Raw genomic sequence first — 20430 nt, 5'->3', positions numbered from 1 at the left:
ACTACTAAAACACACAAGTAATTGCTGTTTGAATTTGTGCTGGAGATTGCTATGATTTGGGAATAATAGTCTAATAGCAACAGAAGAGAACTGTAATATTTTTTCCTGACTCAGCTCTCTGTAGCAGATTGCTCAATACTATTGACTAGTCAAAATGCAGCATTTAAATGGCTGTAAGTTCCACATCATAGTTGCAAAAAAAATGCTATCCCTGCTTATTCTAGGAATACAGGGGAGAAAGAGACCTCAGAGACAACAGAAGACTCATTTTGTGATATAAACAGACAGATTTCAGTGAAATGGGGAACCATTTTGAGTTCTTAAATTAAAGACAAGAAACACAATATCCTACATTTGATATGTTGTTATCCTAAGTATAGATGCCTGACGTCCATTTCCTCCTGTGCTGAAAGTAGCGGGAAACCAAGGAGCTTGACCACAAAGTCGCATTTCTGCAGAGCCAAGGCTTGCAATGCTTCTGCTATGAAATGTGAATATGGAAGAAGTTGACATTCACCTCTTCAAAGGAGATTTTACACAAATCGGTAGTTAAGCTCTCTCCTTAAATTCAGTAATTTAATTGATTTTTTTTTTTCCTTATTAAATTGCTCAAGAAGGAACACACATGTTCACATTTATTTGCTGAGAAAAATGGGCTGGAAGACTGTCCACTTTTTCAATGCTGTTTCAGCTTGTAACCCATTTTTGCAGGCTGAAGTGGAGAAGGCAATGACTTCTTTGTGGATCACACTTGCTAGAGCCAGCCAGGACCCTCTTGTCTCTTGGTATTTAAACAAGGTGTTTATTCAGTACCTGGAGCTGGGGATCAATGAGTTGTGTCAACTGGAACCTCAGACTTTGCATTACCAGTGGTGTAGAAGTGCAGTGTATGCCAGTGCAGGACAAAGTGCCTTATGGTGTGAATGCCAAGGATATTGACAGCATTCTCCAGCAAAAAAATCCCTAACTGCTTGTATTTTCTTGCAGAGGGTGATGAAGAGTGGCAAGGACTTGAAGAAAATGTTGCCCATGTCCCCTTTACTGGTGAGCGCTACTCTGAGGCCGAAATGATTAAAAGGTCACGGACGTTTTACGAGCTTCTAAATAAGCGTCGATCTGTCAGGTTTCTCAGTGATGAGCCGGTCCCCAGGGAGGTTATCGATAATGTCATCAGAACAGCAGGTAGGTACTGAGTGGTTCAAGGTCTTGGGGGAAAAAAAAAGGATCAGCATTGCTGTTCAACTGTGTAACTGTGAAAAGGTGGTGTGGAAAAGCCAAGAGAACTGGCATTTTGCTTATGGTTTTCGTAGATTCACCTGTAGCTGGAATGAATTAGCACCCATTGATTGATTGGAAATTACTCAGTTGGAACAACTGTATGTTGGAGACGGGTTTGGAGCACTCCCAATTCCTTTGTGTTTGCAGTTCACCCATGAAGGAAGAAGAGTATTTCAACAGCATGAAAAAAATCACTTAATTTTCAAACTTTAAAAGATGTTACTTAAAATAAAATTGATGTATGGTTTATTGACACATCTTTCAAATAGAAATATTGAAATGTTTTCTCAAAAATGTCAAGACGTGTACTTCACATGCTTTAAAATTTAATGCATTATGATGATATTTATCATGTGTGAGGTTTTTTTTTTGGGTCCCCCCACAAACAAATAGATGAAATTCTCAGCCATGCAAAATATTTCAGTTGACATACATGGTTGGTGCTTAATAAAGGGAAAGAATTTCAGTCTAGAACAAAAAACATTTTCCAGTTCTTCCAACAGCAGTGCCAGAACCCTGTTGCATATGATTGGAGTGTTATGCTGAGGACCTTCATAGAGTTCATTTGTCTGAATGTCAGAAATTGATTCTCTTTTTGTTGTGGTTGTTGTTGAGAATCCATGTGTTTCGAATCATTACTATCATGTCCTGGCCTAATCTTATCTCTGCTTTAGTAACATTGACTTCAGCCGGGAGTGGTTTTCACCCTCATTATTTCTATTATTCTATGAGCCAGCTGCTGCTACTATAGAAAATATTCCCAAGCTGCCTTAAAGTTCAGTAGCCTTTAGCAGGCTTAATAATTTAAAGATTGTCCACATTTGAGGTGCATTATTTTCCCTTTAAAAACTGTAAGCAGCTTTGTTATTGCACTGTAATGAGTGTCCATCTCCCTCTAATTAACTTGGAGTCATTAAAACACTGAGCATGTTTTGGCAAATGCAGCAAAGCAAACAAGGCTGGCGTGTAGATGAAGTACTTAGTAATGGTGAAAGCTTTGGGCTGTGTAGAGCAAAAGAAAAAGGGAAGCATGAATGCCATCAGTTTTTACCCAAAACTGAATGGAGGAGAGCCAAGGTTCACAATATAAAAACACTTTCATATATCAAGATAGTTCAAACTGCTTATTCAGTGTTTCTCGAACTAAAATCAGTCCTTAGTACTGTATGCATTCAAATCTTCAAATATTTTTAAATGTGTATGAGGGATCAGAGAGATCTACACAGTCTTCTTAACCTATATATATGTGAACCTGTGCATATATATTTTCTTCAGCTTCTGGCTTTTAACCTCAATGCAGTTAAAATATTCTCCATTGGTGTTGGTGGGTGAGCAAGTACAGATTTAATATGTGCACACCTATAAACACTAGCTGTCTGTGGGACAATGAACTCAAACCTGTACGCTCTATGGCAGATGTCTGTGTTGTACAGCTCCTTATCTTTGTCAGTCAGTGACAGATTCCTGCAGGTGGTAACTTAGCCTTGTTTTCCTGAAAGCCATTACTTTCACCCTTTAGCAAATCCACGTGTCAGAGTTGGCGGTGTATTCAGACAGTGCTCTGCTCTTGGTACAACAATTTGCAATAGCCTTACTGCATTCATATATTGCACCATATTACTGCCTCATCATAAGAACCACCAAAAAAGGAATTTTTTACAAATCCTTAATGCTGGCTTCCTGTAAGATGGCAGTATGAAAGGACTAACTTCTGTTCTTCAATGGGATTTCACATTCTTTGAGAAGGAAATGAACAGGATTGTCTGCCAGAACTTATCTCAGTCCTTTTCTTCCCATCTCATCCACGTGCTTTCCCACTGCTCAACTGGTCAGCCTGAAAGCTCACAAGGAAGAGCTGATACCTCTCACTGCCCACCCTCCTTCCTGAGTTTTCATCTTTTCCTGTTTTTCTATGAAGGTACTTCACCTAGTGGAGCACACACTGAGCCCTGGACCTTTGTGGTAGTGCAAGATCCAGATTTAAGACATAAGATTCGTGAAATTGTAGAAGAAGAAGAGGAAATCAACTACAAAAAAAGGATGGGAGACAGATGGGTTAATGACTTAAAAAGATTGAGGTATGAAAAGTCAATTACCTGAGGGGTTTGAAGAGAGCTGCTATTTCAGTGTAGGATAGACTTGTATAATTTTCCATTTCTTCCTCCCTCTCACTTTTAATATTTTTCTAAGATTCATGTTTGGAAAAAAACCTTATAAATATGTGTTAAATTGTGCCTTGGTGGCTGGTTCATAAAATTGCTTCCAGTAAAAAAAATTACATGCTCTCCATTTTGAAAGTTTTCCAAGCATTTGGCTCCATCATTATTTTTTCCTATGTAACCTCTGTGGCTGAAACTCTTGTCCCAGATTTTTCCTGTTGTTTGCCAAACAGTGAAGCTCCCAAAGTCATCGGAAGCTTTGCTACTGACTGAGGAAGCCCCAAGGCCTGTCCCTATCCAAGTGCTGAATTATGCAATAGTTAATTGTTCCAAATGCCCTCCGAAGTCTGACCGACTTGCTTAACTTCACACAATGTGAAGATGTCTACTGAGCCTTGGCTTGTCAAATGGAGCATATGCACAAAGCTTGGTAGAGTTGACCTGCCCTTGACCTTGCCTACTTGTTTGAGAATGTTACTATTTTTCAGGTGCTTAGGTGCTATGCAAATTTATGTGCTATGGAAACAAATGCCAGGGGTTCTTATGTTTTGAGTGAGAACAGTAGAAGCACTCATTTTCTTGTCTAAATCCTATATCATGAATGTCATTTAAGAAATAGGGAACCAAATGAATTGTAACAGGGATGAAATACCCAGGATCAGAATAATAATTTTTTGCCATTGGAATGTATTTAGGTTTAGACCTTAGACAATAAAGTTTTGAAATTTTCTGACAGCAGTTTTCCCTGCAATGACAAAAAAGTTGTCACTGCTTGTAACAGGCAAATCTGCAAAATTCCAGGAATTAAATAATCTCAAAGGCAAATGCTTATGAGGCCAGGTCATAGATAAGAGGTCAAGAACTATCTCTTACTTGTATGCAATTCCACTCTTCAGAGTGAGCACGTCAGCTCCTCAGCCAAATCTGTTAAAATTGAGAACTCTATTCAAGTTTTTTTTTTTTCTTTCTGAAATGTTTCTATTTAAGATGATAATACTTAATCCTTTGCAGTAAATGTTCTAAGGTTTAGTCTACTGCTATAATTGGCCTGTACCTTTAGTGCCCCTTTGCAGTAACTTACATGAAAGTGAAAAGGTCGCAAAATAAATGTCTTAAACATTCTTTTGCAGGACAAACTGGATCAAAGAGTACTTGGACACTGCTCCGTATTTGATCCTCATTTTCAAGCAGGTATATGGGCGGCTTCCAAATGGCAAAAAGAAGACCCACTATTACAATGAAATCAGTGTTTCTATTGCCTGTGGTATCCTGCTTGCTGCACTGCAGGTATGTTGACAGAACTGACATATTGGGACTCAATATATTAGTTTGGATTACATACCAAGATTATTCTGCCCAAATGAGGGTGGAACCCAATTTAGATTTTAACATTTTCAATCTCCCGGATTACTCCAATTCCTGACAATATGTCTTAGTTTGGAGTTTTAAAGTTATGCTACTGAGATCTACATCTGAGAAGGTGATTCCTATCCTCAGTACTGGTTAACAGGAAGAAAAATATAATGTAGCTTCCAGAGTTGTCACTCTTCTCTCGGCACAGGCTTCAGCCCCTGTGGTTTCTGCCTTATGCTAACAAGGCTGACAGGCTCTTCAGACTACCCAAGCATGGCTGTGCAGTGCCACACTGGCCCTTTCTTTTAGGTAATCCCTATAAAACAGCTTGACACCAAATCACTTTTAGTATACAATGCTGGAAAAAAAAAAAATCAGGAACATATTCCACAGGACAGGCTGTACTATTTCAATCAGTCTTTCTGAGGCATTTCTGAAAGTGAACTGATTTCTAAAGCTCAGCATGTTTGACACCAGCCAGTTAGATTTTCTCAGTGGTTTCTCAGTACTCAGTTCTGCTTCCTGTATCTGATGTACTCACACAAGTGTTAAATAGAGAAGCTATTCTGATAGTTAACCTGGCCTGTCAGCAAGATAACAGCAAGGTGCTTCCTCTTATATTAGGCCAATTTCCTACCAGGCACTGGCATTTCTCCTCCATTCTGTTTTGAATGACACTTCCTTTCATGCATTGCTGCTCCTCAGGCACCATTCAGCACCACCACTATTAGCTTTTCTTCTCTTGAGAAGATCATAGAGATTGCTTAACATGACAGGTGCATTTCCTAGGCACCTCTCCCTGGCTGACTTTTGTATCTCAAAGCCTCCCAAAATGCCTGCATTACATAGACATAGAGACTGAAATCCACATGTGCAGCTCTCAGGAAAAGACTCAGCTGTGTGGTCATATCTTGGATGATGTCAGCTTTTTATTGTTTGTCAGATTTTTTAGGGGTTTTGTGAGATTTTGTATAAGAGGAAGAATGATACATAGACTTATTTTGGGATTCTGATGTAATCCGTAACAATGGCCACTGTGAGAGATGCCAACAGACTCCTGTGACAACTTCTGAGGCAGGGCCTGTGCCCCCTAACCCTGTGAGGTACAGCTCTTGAGGAGGAACAAGTGTTCACAATAATGTAAGGCACCTTCCTGCCAGCTGTATGGAGGCAAGAACCAAAACATTTCTCTGTGTGAGCCAGATCACAGAATCATGGAATAGTTTGGTTTGGAATGGATGTTTCAAGGTCATCTAGTCCAACCCCCAGCCCCATGGGATGACATTCCAATCATATTCCCACAACTGCCTCTCAACTTCCCTGTGGCTATGGATCCCCCATCACACTGAGCACAGCAGGCAGGCTCTGGCTGTACAGCACACAGACATGGCAGGCAGACTGGGCTGCTGCTGTGGTGGAGAAACGCTCTACTTCTCTGTAAGCAGAGCAGGTGTCTTTTATGGTACCATTGAGGCTGTCAGTAAATCAGGGGTTCTCAAGCCTGCAGCAAGCCTAACGAAGTAGCGTTTCTGGGCTAGTGAACAGAAGGGTGTGTACAGGTATTGTGGGAACAACCACTACAAATACAGAGCACAGACCTCTGTCTCACTCTGTCACTGTCTGTCTTGCTGCAGAATGCGGGTCTGTACACAGTGACCTCCACACCCCTCAACTGTGGCCCCCAGCTCCGGGTGCTGCTCCAGCGCCCAGCAAACGAGAAGCTTCTCTTGCTGCTCCCTGTTGGTTATCCCAAGAAAGATGCCACTGTGCCTGCGCTGACTCGGAAGCCGCTAGAAGACATCATGGTGGTCATGTGAACCCAATGCCTGGAAGAAGGAGTGCATCCCTGCTGACAGCTGAAGTTGTCACTGCTGTTTCTGTGCATTGTCCCCCTGTGTCACTGTTGCTCTGGCTCTTTACTCTTCTACTTCTTTTAGTGTTAGTAATCTACCAACAGCAGTGAGCAGTCAAGTACTGTGCCTTTGACAGTGCTGTTACCTATCTGACCAGGGCATTGTTCCAGGGGATATGTACAATGGCATTTAAATGACCTTCATCGCTTGATTTTTCTCATGCATTGTGGGGACAAATCTCTCCTTGAACTGGAATATGTATTTTCCTTTTACTTTTGTGATTGCCATTACACAGTTATTTTAACTTAAGAATTTTAATGAAGGTGGTACTAAAAGATACAAAGAGGTCAAACTCAGCTGTCCTATCTCGGTCAGTGTGTGCTGTTTAAATGCCCCTTCCCCTCCACTGTGTTCAGCTATGTGTAGAAAGATGCTATTTTCCTCTTACATGGTAGGATTTCTCTACTTGATTGATCTCAAAAACTTTCTCTATACCAGGCTTTCTTAAACTATTGTGGCTACGAGTGTCTTAGGTTGGGGGAAATTTAGTAGGAACAAGGCATATAATTTGCTTGTTAGCATTTATTTATACATGTTCCCGGCAAAATTACATCGTGTAGTAGCTATCAATCGCATTCCTGGTACTTGCTGCTTCCACTGGAAGCAGTCCAGAGGGAACTACTATTCTGGTTATCCTGTTTACCTGCAACGATACCAGTTTAACACCCTGAAATTGAAACTGCTTTAGAGACCTTGACACGTGAGAGGTGCTTTCATGTCAGCCGAGACCAGGGATTTGGGAGCGGCGCGCTGGGAGGGCTGGCGCTGCCGATGGCCGGGCGGGCAGAGCCCCCTCGTGGGGCCGCGGGTCCCGCCGGCTCCGCCAGCAGCGAAAGGGGAAACGCTGAAACAGACGCGTCCTTCCTGCAGGTCTCTCTGTTCTGGGGAACACTTTCCCACCCTGACCTCTGCTGCATCTAACGCCAGGCAAGTTCAGCCAAACTGGCTTCAGCCGTCCTTGAGGGATGAGAGGCTGGAGAGCAGTGCCACGGAAAGGGACCTGGGGCTCCTGGTCAATGGCAAGTTGAACACGAGCCAGCAGTGCCTTGGCAGCCAGGAGGGCCAAGCGTGTCTTGGGGAACATCAGGCACAGCATGGCCAGCCAGGCAAGGGAGGGGATTGTCCCACTCTGCTCTGCACTGGGACAGCCTCGCCTCGAGTGCTGGGGGCAGTTTTGGGAGCCACAATGTAACAACATTAAACTATTAGCGTCCAAAGGAGGGCAACAGGTGCTTCATTAGCAGTGGTGAAGAGTCTTGAGGGGAAGATGTATGAGGAGTGGCTGAGGTCACTTTGCTTGCTCCGCCTGGAGAAGAGGAGGTTGAGCAGTCTGCATCTTCCTCGTGAGGGGAAGAGGAGGGGCAGGCACTGATCTCTTCTCTGGGGTGCCCAGTGACAGGACCCAAGGGAATGATCTGAAGTTGTGTCAGGGGAGGTTTAGGTTGACTATCAGGAAAAGGTTTTTCACCCAGCGGGGTGGTTGGACACTGGAACAGGCTCCCCAGGGAAGTGGTCACAGCACCAATCCTGACAGTTCAAGAAGCATTTGGACAATGCTCTCGGGCAAATGGTGTGACTCTTGGCTGTGCATGGCCAGGAGCTGGACTCGATGATCCTTGTTAGTCCCTTCCAACTCAGCAGATTCTGTGATTCTGAGTTAACTCACTCTTCCTTATCTGGTCGAGTGGAAGGCTCATCAGGGGGATTGGAACTACATGATCCTTAAGGTTCCTTCCAATCAAAACCATTCTATGTTTCTATACGTCAAATCCCATTTAGCATCACTTGTTGTCAGCTGAGAAAATGGAGGGGATAGTGTTTTGCAGAGGTGCAGATTTTGGGCACGTCAATGCATCTGTCACCCAGTAGGAAAAACTATTTTCCTCATTGATGGACCATTTTGCTGGTATTTAGCAGATATGGCTGTATGTTCACCTGTTGTACTAGCCCTGTTTCACATTCTCAGTGGTACAGCTATGGCAGGAAGCTTCTTATGCAGGCCTAGTCTGAAATGAGCTCTTGTAACTACAGTCAAAAAAAAAATTATAAAAAGGAAGTCCTGGGTTTACACACTTCAGTTTCTAAAAACTAGTAAGGGAAATAGGGATTAGCTTATTCAAGTGAAGGCTGATCAGTGGCAGGTGCCCAGTTTTCAGGAATAAATATTAAAGTCATTGTTGCAAGTTTTCCTTCTGTGCAGATGCTGCTCTGCTCCACCATGTCCCTTTACAAGCAGATTGTACCTGCTGATACTACTATGTTTTAATTCAGAGTTCACATCAACAGAGGGAGAACTGAATCCCTGTCATGTTGCAATCTTTCCTACAGAAATAAACTCTCAGCTACAGAAATAAATTGCTTCTTCCTGGTCTCAGTCTGAAAAATAGATGACACTCAGAGAAACTTTACCAAATAATTCAGTTTCAAACAGCAGGAGCTTGCTTATATAAGGCTATTTCTAGTGTGGTTTCATAACTAAAAAACAAAGAACTAAAGCAGTTTTAAAAGTATACAAAAAATTGTCACAATAACAAGCACTGGTATATACCAATATACCTTCTCACACCAAAGAAGATTAATGGTTGGGTTTTTTCCCCATGTGCTAATTCGAGAAACTAATAAACACATAGTAGTTGAGAAACTCAAGCTCTCATACCTACTGAATGGGAAAGGTTCTATCCAAAAAGCATGTCTGAAATCATGAAAAGTAAGTAAAATAAGCTTCTTTTTTTTTTTCTTTTTTTAATCTCCCATACAAATGCTTATTCAAATGGTAATACTTCAGTAGTATTACAACTGGTGATGATGCTGCAGTCTCTTGTAAATCATGTTAGTGCTCTTTTAGTGACAAACCTACTTGGAATTGCCACTGTTCTTTAATAAGTGCACTGTCTTTACTTAAAACACAATTAAATAATAAATTTTGCCTTTTCATGCAGCATATTGTTGAATAAAACAAAGGCTGGCATTTAAGTTGTTTTACATTTGACTAGGGATCCCTGTTTGGCATTTGTTCAATTTCAAGGTAAAAAATGCTTTTCTGCTGTCTAAATGGAATTTCCCGTGTTTCCACTAGTGTCCATTGCCTGTTGGCCACCCAATTCCTAGAGAAGTCTGGCTTCGTCTTCTGTGTATCTTTCAATCAGGTAGCTGCAGACAGCAACTAGTTCTCCCCATTTCTGGGATCTCTCTTCTTTGAACTGTGTGGACAAATTTGTGTGCCTTCAAGGACTCTCACTGTCTGAAATTTGTCAGACAAATGCTCTTGAAATCAGGTGCAACACGGTGGGTTGCGTGACAATCCAGATAATTAAAGGAATAAGTATCACATTTGTAGGAACCATGGCCAACTGCCCATCTCCTCCCACTGCATGGATGACTGAACTGGCCTCGGTTTCAGTCTGCCCTTGAACACCTAGAGGAGCTGGAAGGTATTGCAGCTGGTGCTTCATTAGCAATCCAGCTGGCCATGCCATGAGGCAGGGAAGCATTACTCCCGGAGCAGCACCACCTTACCCACTCCACCATCTCCCTTTCAAGACAGGTAAGCCAGAACCCAAATGATGCTGCTAGGAAATAATTTTTCTTTAATCTTGGTGATTCAGAGTGCAAGGTCTGAGGACTCCACTGAGGATGGGTATATGTGCCCATCTCCTCCATAGCTGTGTGATCGAGTGTAAGATTCCCATAAATTAGCTGGGTTGTAGTACCCGTATAAGTGCTCTCTGCTTGATGAAAATAGCAGGTTGTCAGTATTTAGCTTCTTTGCAAGTAGTTTAAAGCTAAGTGCTATTATCTTGCATTTGACAGAAATAACCATTCCAAGGCACAGTTACTGGGTCTGAGCTGGTGCACAGCGATGTAACAGGCTATAGTTTATCAGCTGTGTATTTGAGCATTTCTTACCATACAAAGTCACACTAGTACAATAAAAATAAAGCAACTTCTGGGTGTGAGGAAGTGTCAACTTGGTGCTGTGTACTCCAGATGAACAGAAGTATGCAAGTCCCTACCTCAGGTTGTGGTTTTGCTTTGATTAAGCTGCAGCACTTCAAAGACATTTAAGCAAGTAGATGTGCAGTCAGCATCTGATTGATTTATTTCTTTAATTGCTACATAGATCTCATGGGCCCATGAAAAAATCAATCTTGAGAAATAATCCAGCTTGCACTCCAAGGCAGGATCAGCTGTACTTGATTGCCAGGTACTGACAAAACATGAATCCACAGCACTAATAAACTGCTCCCAGCAAAAGACTTGAAAGAAATGAAAATGCAAATGCTAATTCTGCCAGCACATGCAAGTCCTAGGAAGTTTTTGTTTTCAGAAGGGCTCAGCTTTGGCATTGTGTTGTGTCACTGATGAGACATCCATGGAGATCATTAGGAAGAGATTGGGCTGCTGTATTGTTTTTTGAAGATTTCCTCCCACCTGAGCTTAGTCAAAGTAAGAGCTGCAAAAGTAGAACAGACATCGTACTCATCACTTAGAACTCTCAAGGAATTTAATATTTTTTTGCTAACATTACCTATATCAGGCATCTTCGGGAGCCAAGCCTTTGCCCATATAGATAAAACTCTCCTGTGCTTGTGGAGTGTAGATAGTGAGAGCACTTAATGGCATGAGAGCTGGGCAACAAGTCCATTCAAATTTAAGATGGAAAAGAGTCACTGAAGCTCGATCAGTGCGGCAGCAAGTTACCAGTGAAATATCACATCCTGTTCCAGGTTGTGTATGTGTATTAACTTAGCTACAAGATTGGAACTGAGTTGAAGTAGTCCTGGTAGAAACAACAAAGACATTCCAAGACCCAGGTAACACAGTGTAAGACATGGGAAAACAGTGCTGATCAACGAGATAGATAATGACCATGACCTCAAGGCATCAGTTACCAAGTTTTTTGGGACATAGATTTGAGACATGAGGTGTTTGAAAGATTTTTAAGAGAACACTTGGAATTTTTTATGAGGAGGTGCCCTGTGCCTGATTGTAAGTTCTTGTCTACTACTTGAGGGTAAGATCTTGTAACTGAGATCAGAAGTGACTCAGCTTGAAAGGGTGAGACCAGAGTCCAACAGTTTTGCCCTACAATGTGACAGCGTTGGTGAAGTTATCCTGAGGAGCACCTCTTGCACATACCAAGTTCAAGGTGTTAATGTTGGGAGTCAGATAGACAAAAGCACACCTGTGTAGACCCACAACAGTCACAGATATGCTTCCAAGAGAGGATCTGCTTTAACAGGCTGCCTTTTTTTTTTCTTTTCAGTTGAATATGCAGTAGGGGTGTGGGTCTGTAGATTATGCACTGGATTTTAATGAAGCTTTTGTGTCATTTTTTCTGTAGTGCAAATGGTCCAAATGTCAGAATGCTTTTAACATCTTCAACCTATTCCTTTAGCTCGCTCATAGGATGGCAATTATTCATTCAGCTTGCAGAAGGCTGTCACAGCCAATTCTCTGTGGGACCAACACCACGGTACCACTCTTGGGTAAAGAGAGATATGTTCCCTAGCAGCTTGCTGTGAAAGATATCTCTTTGCAAGTAGCATTACCAAGTGGAAGGGCTAACAACAACCAGCTGGCTTTGCCTTCCTGGGGCAAATAAATATGAGATGTGATATAAGTCACCTCCTTTTCAGTGTGAAGGTCTTAGTCTGCTTTCAGTACTGGTGTACCAGTAAACTTGTTCTTTGTGGTTTATGACTGAGGAAAAAAGAAACAGAGCAAGACAAGCCACAACTACCAGGCAATGTGTAAGTGTCCACACGAAGGGTCAAAGAGCTGAGGAGAGAAAGAGCTTTCCTATGCTGGCCATTCTGTTTGTTCCTGTGTGTGAGCTGGTATGCATTAAATTTAGAGCTGACTAAATTTCAGGAGACTAAGCGACCCTTGAAAAATCTGTGTCACTCCTGGAATAATGTGTTAGCAGCCACTAATGAACGATGACTTAGCTGCTGTCAAGCAGGACAGTTGTGGCACCACTCCTCTTTGGTATATGGCCTTTTATTTCTCAGGGTACGTTTTAGACTTAATACAATACAGCAGCTCGTTCTTTAATATTGGTCTCTGTTTCCCTTTTTGCTGGAAAATGAAAATGAGGCACATGATGGGAGAAGAATAATTTTAAATTCAGTGAAGTATAAATATTGGTCAAAGCAAAAAGGTGGTGTAATCAATAAACAAAGTGATGGACAGCTATATGTAGCTTTATACTTTTAAATGTTAAGTAATCACATATTTTACAGTTGTGCATAATGGCATGAAGCAAGAGCATCCTCAAATTTAAACTAGGGTGAATTATCAATTAACTTTAGTAGTAGCTGGGCCTGCAAAGGGAAGAAAAACAAAATTCAAAATGAATACTTGAAATATTTATAAATACATTATCTATTTAGAAATCAAAAGCCACTGAAAATACTGACTCATTTTGATTAGCTTTCAAGAAGCATGAAAAGAATTGTGATTATTTCCTTTCACTGCTTTGGAGACCAGAGCAGCATATGCAAGTGTAATCACTTGAAAGAGATTTAGGATCTGTTTCACGCTGAATTGTGTTTCAGACTGCCCTTGAAATGAGACATTTTATTTCCAAACTGTCTACTAGCCAGGATGTCAAGGCAAAAACTGATCATCTATGTGTGGGATTCCAGATTGTGTTCCAGCTTAATGATATGTTATGCACTGAACAGGGCATAGTGGTTCATTCCAGTGGCTCAGTGAGATCTGAGAGACAAACCTGATGCACAAACCCTAAATACATTGCGGCTCAAACGTCTCAGTTTGCTACAATAGCATCGTAAATCAGAGGTGGTCAATGGATGGTACCTGACAGGGAGATTTCCTTTTATGACCACTAACTCTGGCTGTGCAAGTACGTGTGAATGAGTATGGATAAGACGTGTATGCATACATAAAAAGCACAGATGAGGACTGTGGCACAGCAGAATTGCTCTTGTCTCACATGATACAGATTGGTTCTTCCAAAGTGGCTGAAGTTTTGCCACTTTCCCAGGAAGGAAATCTTAGGCAAACACCAAACGTTGCTGGCTTTGGAAGGAACAGAATTAAATCTTGGGAAAAAGTTCTAAGGCCAGAAGGATTCTTAAAAACTGTCTTGGTTCTTGTCAGAAGATAGGAATGTTTTATACAGGATAACCTCTAACTATTTCTTCTCCCTGATACCTGGTACAATTTGAGTGCATTTATCATAAATGAACAGCAGCAAAATAATATCAGCTTCTTGTTTATCCATTTTCTTATGTTTTTGAACTCAATTTCTTTTCTGTCCTTCATTTCACATCTGTCACCTCACAGTATATTTTTGCCATAGGTACTTTTTGAGCTTTGAGCATGGTGTTCCTATTCTTTAAAAGAACAAGCATGAGTACTATGCAAAGTGTGTTGAGCTGGCAGAAGGGTCAGGAAAACAGCAAGCACAGGTCAATAGCAAGATCTCCATCTTTCTGTGCTTATTTTTACTGTGATTTTTATCTATGTGGGTATAGCACCTGAACTCCACTAGATATGTAACAAAAAGTGGGTCTGACTCCAAAGTTTGTCTTCCTTTTAGCAGCATTTGTTATACTATCTGTTCCTAATTAGATGGCAAAACACAAGCAGAAGTATGAATGAGGTAATAAACAAAGGTTAGAGCAAACTCTTGTCAACTGTTGTCTATTTTAACTGTCAAGAGAAATCTGGCAGGCACATCCTTTCCTGCAAATCAAAGTGAATAAACTCTCTGTGAATATTACCTTCCCATTTAATTTAGTAAATTGTTGATGAACAAATTGCAAAGTTCAAGAATGTAATTATTTGGGATTAGTAGAGAATTTCTTTAGCATGTAATTGATATTCTGTGGATCATTTGATTAGCAGCTGAAAACAGTTTGTAATTGATGCTGTAATTAGCCAGCACAGTGCTCACTCCATATGAGACTGCAGTGTTATAAATTTGGGTAGACCCAGAATACAGAGCAGCTTGGACAGAGTAGCAGCTTGACTGCTAACTAACTTACACTGGACAAACATTTTGTAGAAGACTACACTTTCACCTGTAGGAATTGAATACAGAAGGTTTACAACCAGGTCTGAATCAAAAATTGCCTCAGAATTCACTACCTTTAATTCTTTGCTGATGTCAGCTGTCTGTGGGTTCTCACTCTGTGGGTTTTGCATCTCACTGGTGGTTCAGGGCAGAATGGACTAAATATGACTGGTTTATGAAAACCCACATGGAGACGAGTCATGGGCGGTGAAAGATCCTCTGCATAAATGCCTACTATCTGTGGGGTGTTCCTACAGAGCATGAGAGTTCCTCTGGACTGGAGGCTGTGTATTTTCACCTGCACAATCATGCAGCAGACCTGTATTGTGGGAGGACCGTGTTTCCTTTCTGCCCCTTAGATCCAGGAGAGCAGAGTTCTTCTGTGAGCAGCTAAATGGGGAAATACTATGGGGATATGGGAATATGATATTATATACCATTTTCTACATGATATGATTTTTTCATACCATATTCAGAGTCAACTGATGTAATAGGAGACAATGCTGCCTGCAGGCCAGTATCCCTGTCCAGAATTAAAATACCTTTTGTAAGAAAAAAGTAAATGATATTTTAAATAATCTTGCTTTTTTTCAGTTTGTTTATGAACTGCACAACTAACCTGGCACTCCTGTTCTGGTCTCTAAGGGCTGGATACATAAATGCAATTTTATTGTTTAGCTCCTCAGAGAAAGTCTATTGATACAGAAGGAGCTTTCCCCTCGCCTATTGTAGATACAATCTTTTTTTTTTATTCCCAGCTGCTCCTAATTGGCAAGAAAACACATGAAGTACTCCATTACATTTGCTAGCATTGCCTTTTTACCACTAGATGGCACGAGAACACCATATAGGAAGAGAGAGCCTTTGCCTGGAAATAAATTGGCTCCTTAAGTCCTCTTACTCCAGTTACCTTTAACCGTACTCTGTTACCCAAATCACAGATTTAGGAATATGCAGCTGACAGTTAAAAGCTAGAGTGTGATCAGAAAAGGACCGCACACAAAGACTAAATTTGTCGTGCACTTTGATAGCTTAAGTACAGAGCTGATTGTAAATGCAAAGGGTGTGAAACTCACTTCCTCCAAGCTCTGACAGGCTTGTATAGGAGGGGTTTTCCTTTGCTGTAGAAGGGATCCAGTTTTATCTAGTTACCTAGTCGCATCTGCTTTGCAGTGACACAGATGCAAAGTTTCCCATTAATCATGAAGCAGACTGTCAGGTTCACAGGTGTCTTCAAATAAGAATATGGTCACTGATTTTCAGCCATTTCCTTTAATTGAATTAATTCCCCATGTATTTCCCTTCCTCCCCTGTGGGTCTGCATACTCCAGACCTCTGCAATCCTGGCTGGCCAGCAGCTAAGGCACGACATGCAGACACTTGTCTCTTGAGAAGCAGGTCCAACTCCAGTCTACTCAAAGTGTCTTACTTGTTCATGTGAAACACAAGATATGGGTGTCCTCTGAGTAAAGCTTGTAGACTTTTTTTATTTCTGCTATTTGCCTGAGAGCAAAAAGGAGATCATTCCTTCTTTCTTTCCCTTCAGATATGGGTAAGGCATGATGGAATTACGTAACATAAGAATGAGAAAGCAGTGGATAAAAAGCTTTCCCTCCCTCTTTTCCCAACTTATTTCTGAAATAAATCTTCATTTACTCTCTATTTAAAGGATTTTGGAATGACCTGTCTATGAAAACTAGAACTCTCTCTATTTCCATGAGTGGTAGGAAAATTAAGCCTGGGATTTTAGATAACTTGTGAAGTAAGTACAAGTCACCTCTTAATATGAAATGTGGTGACCATAGAAGACTAATGGGAGCATAGAGAAGTAAAAACGTTTGGGAGGGGAACACAGGTTTGAAGGCCTGTAAGGCTGTGTTCAGGCTAGATCTGTTGTGTTACAACAAAAATTGTGTACTGGGGAAGGTAGGCTTGGATTTTCCTGCAGGTGTGTAGGAGTTACTTGGTTGCCCAAGCAGTGAGTCAGTCAGATGCCAACATCAAGTGAAGGAATGTTCTCCTTATGGAAGATTCAGTCATGTGTCTAAGAGACAAGACTGGAACTCCTGCCTGTGTAACACTGGATAAATCACTTGCCATATTTTTTCTGTCAGTGCATGAATGGTGGGATTTGTGCTGATAATCTACAAAGGAAATGAAAGGGAAAAATTACTCGAGCAGCCCATGATAATCTTGGTCTGATAATCTCAAATTTGCTGCTTACATAAGTTTTCCAGATTTCATATTCAGCTTATCTGTGACTAAACCTTATCTGTACTTGATCATTAATCACTAATGTATTCTTCCTGTAATAGTTGTGGATGCTGAAGGGTACCAGGAAAGTAGGAGACCGAGAAAGAATAGATAAACACTGCAGAAATATTTTAACTCTGGGCAGACTGACAGCAATGAACTTTGTGCACTTCATGAAGAAAAGATTTTATGCTTGATCTTCAAATCTGTCTTGGATGCTGCTTTCAGCATTTCAGTTACTCTTGAGGAGGATTCCAGGTGTCTAGTTGAAAACAGAAAGTTCCCAGGCAGGGGTTTCTGTCTATATTCTGTGTTCCTGTGCTCACAAGAAGAAGAAGAAAATTTCTTACAAAGGCAAGGCACTAGATGGAATATACAGTGTTGGGTTTTTTAAGATAGATTCATACAAGTTTTTGAAAGCCTCTTTGCTATGTTGTTTGTATAATGATTATGTAGATATGACGGAAATTTCTCCAATTAATGTGATTCTTTTGTGCTTCCTTGCTGTGTAACCTAATGTACATTGCTTTGCACTTTTTCACTAGAGGCAATACAGAGCAGTTGATAGAGAAACTGACTTTGACAAAATACCTTTAAATTTGACCTTGAAAGAGTTGCTAAAGGGAAAAATTGAAGCAGAGGGAGCACTGAGAACTAAACAATGAGAGGGTCTTACGAATTCATGGCATATGTGGTAGAGAGTGGTTACTGTTTTGCAGAACTGCATTACTTGAGAGATAAAATTCTGCAATTTTACCAGCTATTCTTTGGTATTTTCATAAATCACAGCAATAGGAAATTATTAGTTGTACATGCCCTTGGCAGCCCCCCTGCATGCGTCCCCTTACTGACTGCACCTGGAGCTGAGGAGCAAGCCTGCCTTGGGTGGTGTGGTTATGCCTGATGTGCTTAAAATTAAGGAGTAGAAATCAGAGTGGTGCTGAAGACTGCAGGGGTGACCACCACCTCACCCAGACTAGCCTGTGACTCTTGCTGAGCTTGCATATGCTGGGCATTGGGCATCTATCAAAGCCTGTGGTGGTGCAAGGCAGAAGGAACAAGTTCTCCCACATGAAGAAAGAAAAGTGTTTGGCTGAAGGAGGAAATAAAGCACTGATCCCACAGTCTTTAAAGATCAACTCCTATGAAAGACTGAAGCGTTGATTATTTTTAGCGGGGGAGAGCCTAAGGGGAGGGCTTGTCAAATAGATTAAACCATTGTTAGGAGCAGAGCAGGATTCTCCTGCAGCACTTTCCACCACACCTGCATCCTGATGTGAAATAAAAAGCCTGTGCATGGTGGTGGGGGAATGTGGAGGAGGGAAAAGCTGCACTTGGGAGAGCTGAAGTGGTAGCAGTTAGTGATGGAATCGTTATTTCCTGTCACTGCTTTTACCCTATTAGCTTCTCTTATGCTGATTTCTTTCTGTTAACCCCAGGATAGCCTCTGAGAGTTGTTTATCATTCTGGGGCAAAATTATTCCAGCCTGCTCTCACCACTCTTTTTTTCCTGCACGAAGTGCTGCTGATGTGTCTAAGTGTCCACAAGAGCCTGAGGACAGAGTGGGAGGATGTTTTCTCATTTTTGTAATCTCTCTGGGCCTGTGACTCTTGCTCAGCGTTGTTCTATTTCCCCCTGCTTCTCCCAGGCACTGAGGCTGTGAGAAGCAGTGCTGTCATGCTGCAGCAAACAAGGTGCTGTGCAGCTGCTGGGCATTCATCCGTGCTGGGCCAGGTGCTGTCTAGCCTTCCCTTTGGGAGCATGTGTTTGAACATTGTTCAGAGCAGTCTGGTCACGGTGGGATGGCATGGGTACACTGGGTAGGGCAGGGTATTATTCAATGCTGCCCTTTGCCAGCTAGGTTTTACTAATTTCCTTGTTCTGCTGCATGACTTATCTCCCAGACAGAAGGAAGGAAAGGCTGGGAGAGTGTGTTTGCCCCAGAGAAAGAAGGTATTTGGGACGACACCTGGAGGTTCAGCCAGGTGTTGTGACAGCAGAAGCTGGTTTTTTTTATCTAGAGCAAGAGTGTGAATATGTGAAGTGCCTTCAGAGACTAAAGGTTATGCTACAACCCCATCTGAGCCTTTCTTCTCTTCTACCTTTCTATTCAATTCTTTAGATCAGTTCTTCTACAGAAGAACATCTTTTAGGTGGTAAGTCCATCACAGAAGACTTCTGTGACTCTTCAGTCCTGGTATCATTCTCTCGTTTTGTATTGCCCTACAGATCCTCTGCCTTAGGGTCTTTGAGTCTAGAAGAGGAGGCTTGTACATAAAACAGAACCATGTATTTCCTAATAACTAAACTTTGGGGAAGAGGAATCAAAGAAATATATAAGCAGGTAATTCATGTACAGACCTGTTCTTTTTAGAAGTCTTTCTGCCGAAAAGTGGAATCTAGTGGGACTCCCAGCTTTGAATAGAGAGAAAGTAGGACTGAAGGCTGTCTCCTATACGTCTTTCTGAATACTTCAGGAAATGTGCCTTTAAGCCTACTCAGATGATCCCTCCTCCACAGTTCTAACTACTTCTTACATAGCCGGTTAATCTGACTTTGGGAAGCTCTTGTACCATCACATGAAAACATTTTTATGTCTTGTCCTAGAGTATTCCTTCACTCTATTTTATAATCTGAAAGGAGAAATGAGACCCCCTCCATAGCCTGTGAAGGGCCTGTTGATCCTAAGTGTGAAAACCCTTTCAAGAAGTGGTAGGTAAGTGGCTGAGCTGTATGAAACTGAACTATGCTCTTTGCTGCCTGATGTAGGCAGCTTGTTTCTCAATTTAACTCTGTGTTTTTACACAGAAAATTGCCTTCCAGTAATCAAAGAAACATTTAAAAGATTATATATACAATTTCAGGCATCTTCAAATCCATCACAGATGTCCTTGGGGTTTTGTGTGCTCAAGGGAAAGCTTTGGCTTTTAAAGATAGAAGAAACAGGAAGAAGATGAGAGATGAAAGGGGAGAGGCTAGTTGCTTTCAGAAATATGGGAATTATCAGACTGAGCCAGACTTAGACCATGTAGTCTGGCTTGGATACATAGAGTGCAGAAGGGGACTCTAATTATCACTCAGCACACACTGGTGGAGTACATGTCTTCAGTCATGTAGGCTTCTGGTGTCTGCATAGCTGAACCATCTCCCTTTGGAGCTGGGATCCCTGCAAGCAGAACTAGAACTTAATTACTCTGCTGTTCCTTCTGGGAAGGGATCCACACACTGACGTCTGATATCAGTCTGAGCTAAGGGAGAAGCAGGGCGAGAGGAGCTGTTGCTTTACTGTGGAACAGCTGCATTTTGGGCTCAGTGCCAAAAGTGGGGGAGGAAAACTTCTGGAGGCCTGAAGAGATAGAGAAAGGCAAATCCCTCCAGGTCTTAGGCTTCAAGAGACCAACGCTGTGTGTGGGCAGGAGCTGGGAT

At 41.6% G+C, this 20430-nt stretch overlaps 1 protein-coding gene across 2 annotated transcripts in view; it reads left to right on the top strand.

Moving 5' to 3' along the window:
- Positions 1-20430, top strand: part of IYD (iodotyrosine deiodinase) — a 55016-nt gene that overhangs the window by 7704 nt on the left and 26882 nt on the right. Inside the window, exons 3-6 of one of the 2 annotated variants that reach the window (XM_010400974.3) lie at positions 988-1182; positions 3197-3356; positions 4568-4724; positions 6425-6999. In XM_010400974.3, coding sequence (XP_010399276.2) covers positions 988-1182; positions 3197-3356; positions 4568-4724; positions 6425-6607 — 695 coding nt within the window. In that variant the 3' untranslated portion in view covers positions 6608-6999. Of the gene's footprint in view, positions 1-987; positions 1183-3196; positions 3357-4567; positions 4725-6424; positions 7000-20430 lie in introns of those variants that run through there. The other variant, XM_039568109.1, reaches the window with a different exon arrangement.

This window comes from Corvus cornix, chromosome 3 (genome assembly GCF_000738735.6).
Source record: "Corvus cornix cornix isolate S_Up_H32 chromosome 3, ASM73873v5, whole genome shotgun sequence".
In the NCBI taxonomy this organism is placed as follows: domain Eukaryota; kingdom Metazoa; phylum Chordata; class Aves; order Passeriformes; family Corvidae; genus Corvus; species Corvus cornix.
This window is presented reverse-complemented; position numbering and strand designations above follow the sequence as displayed.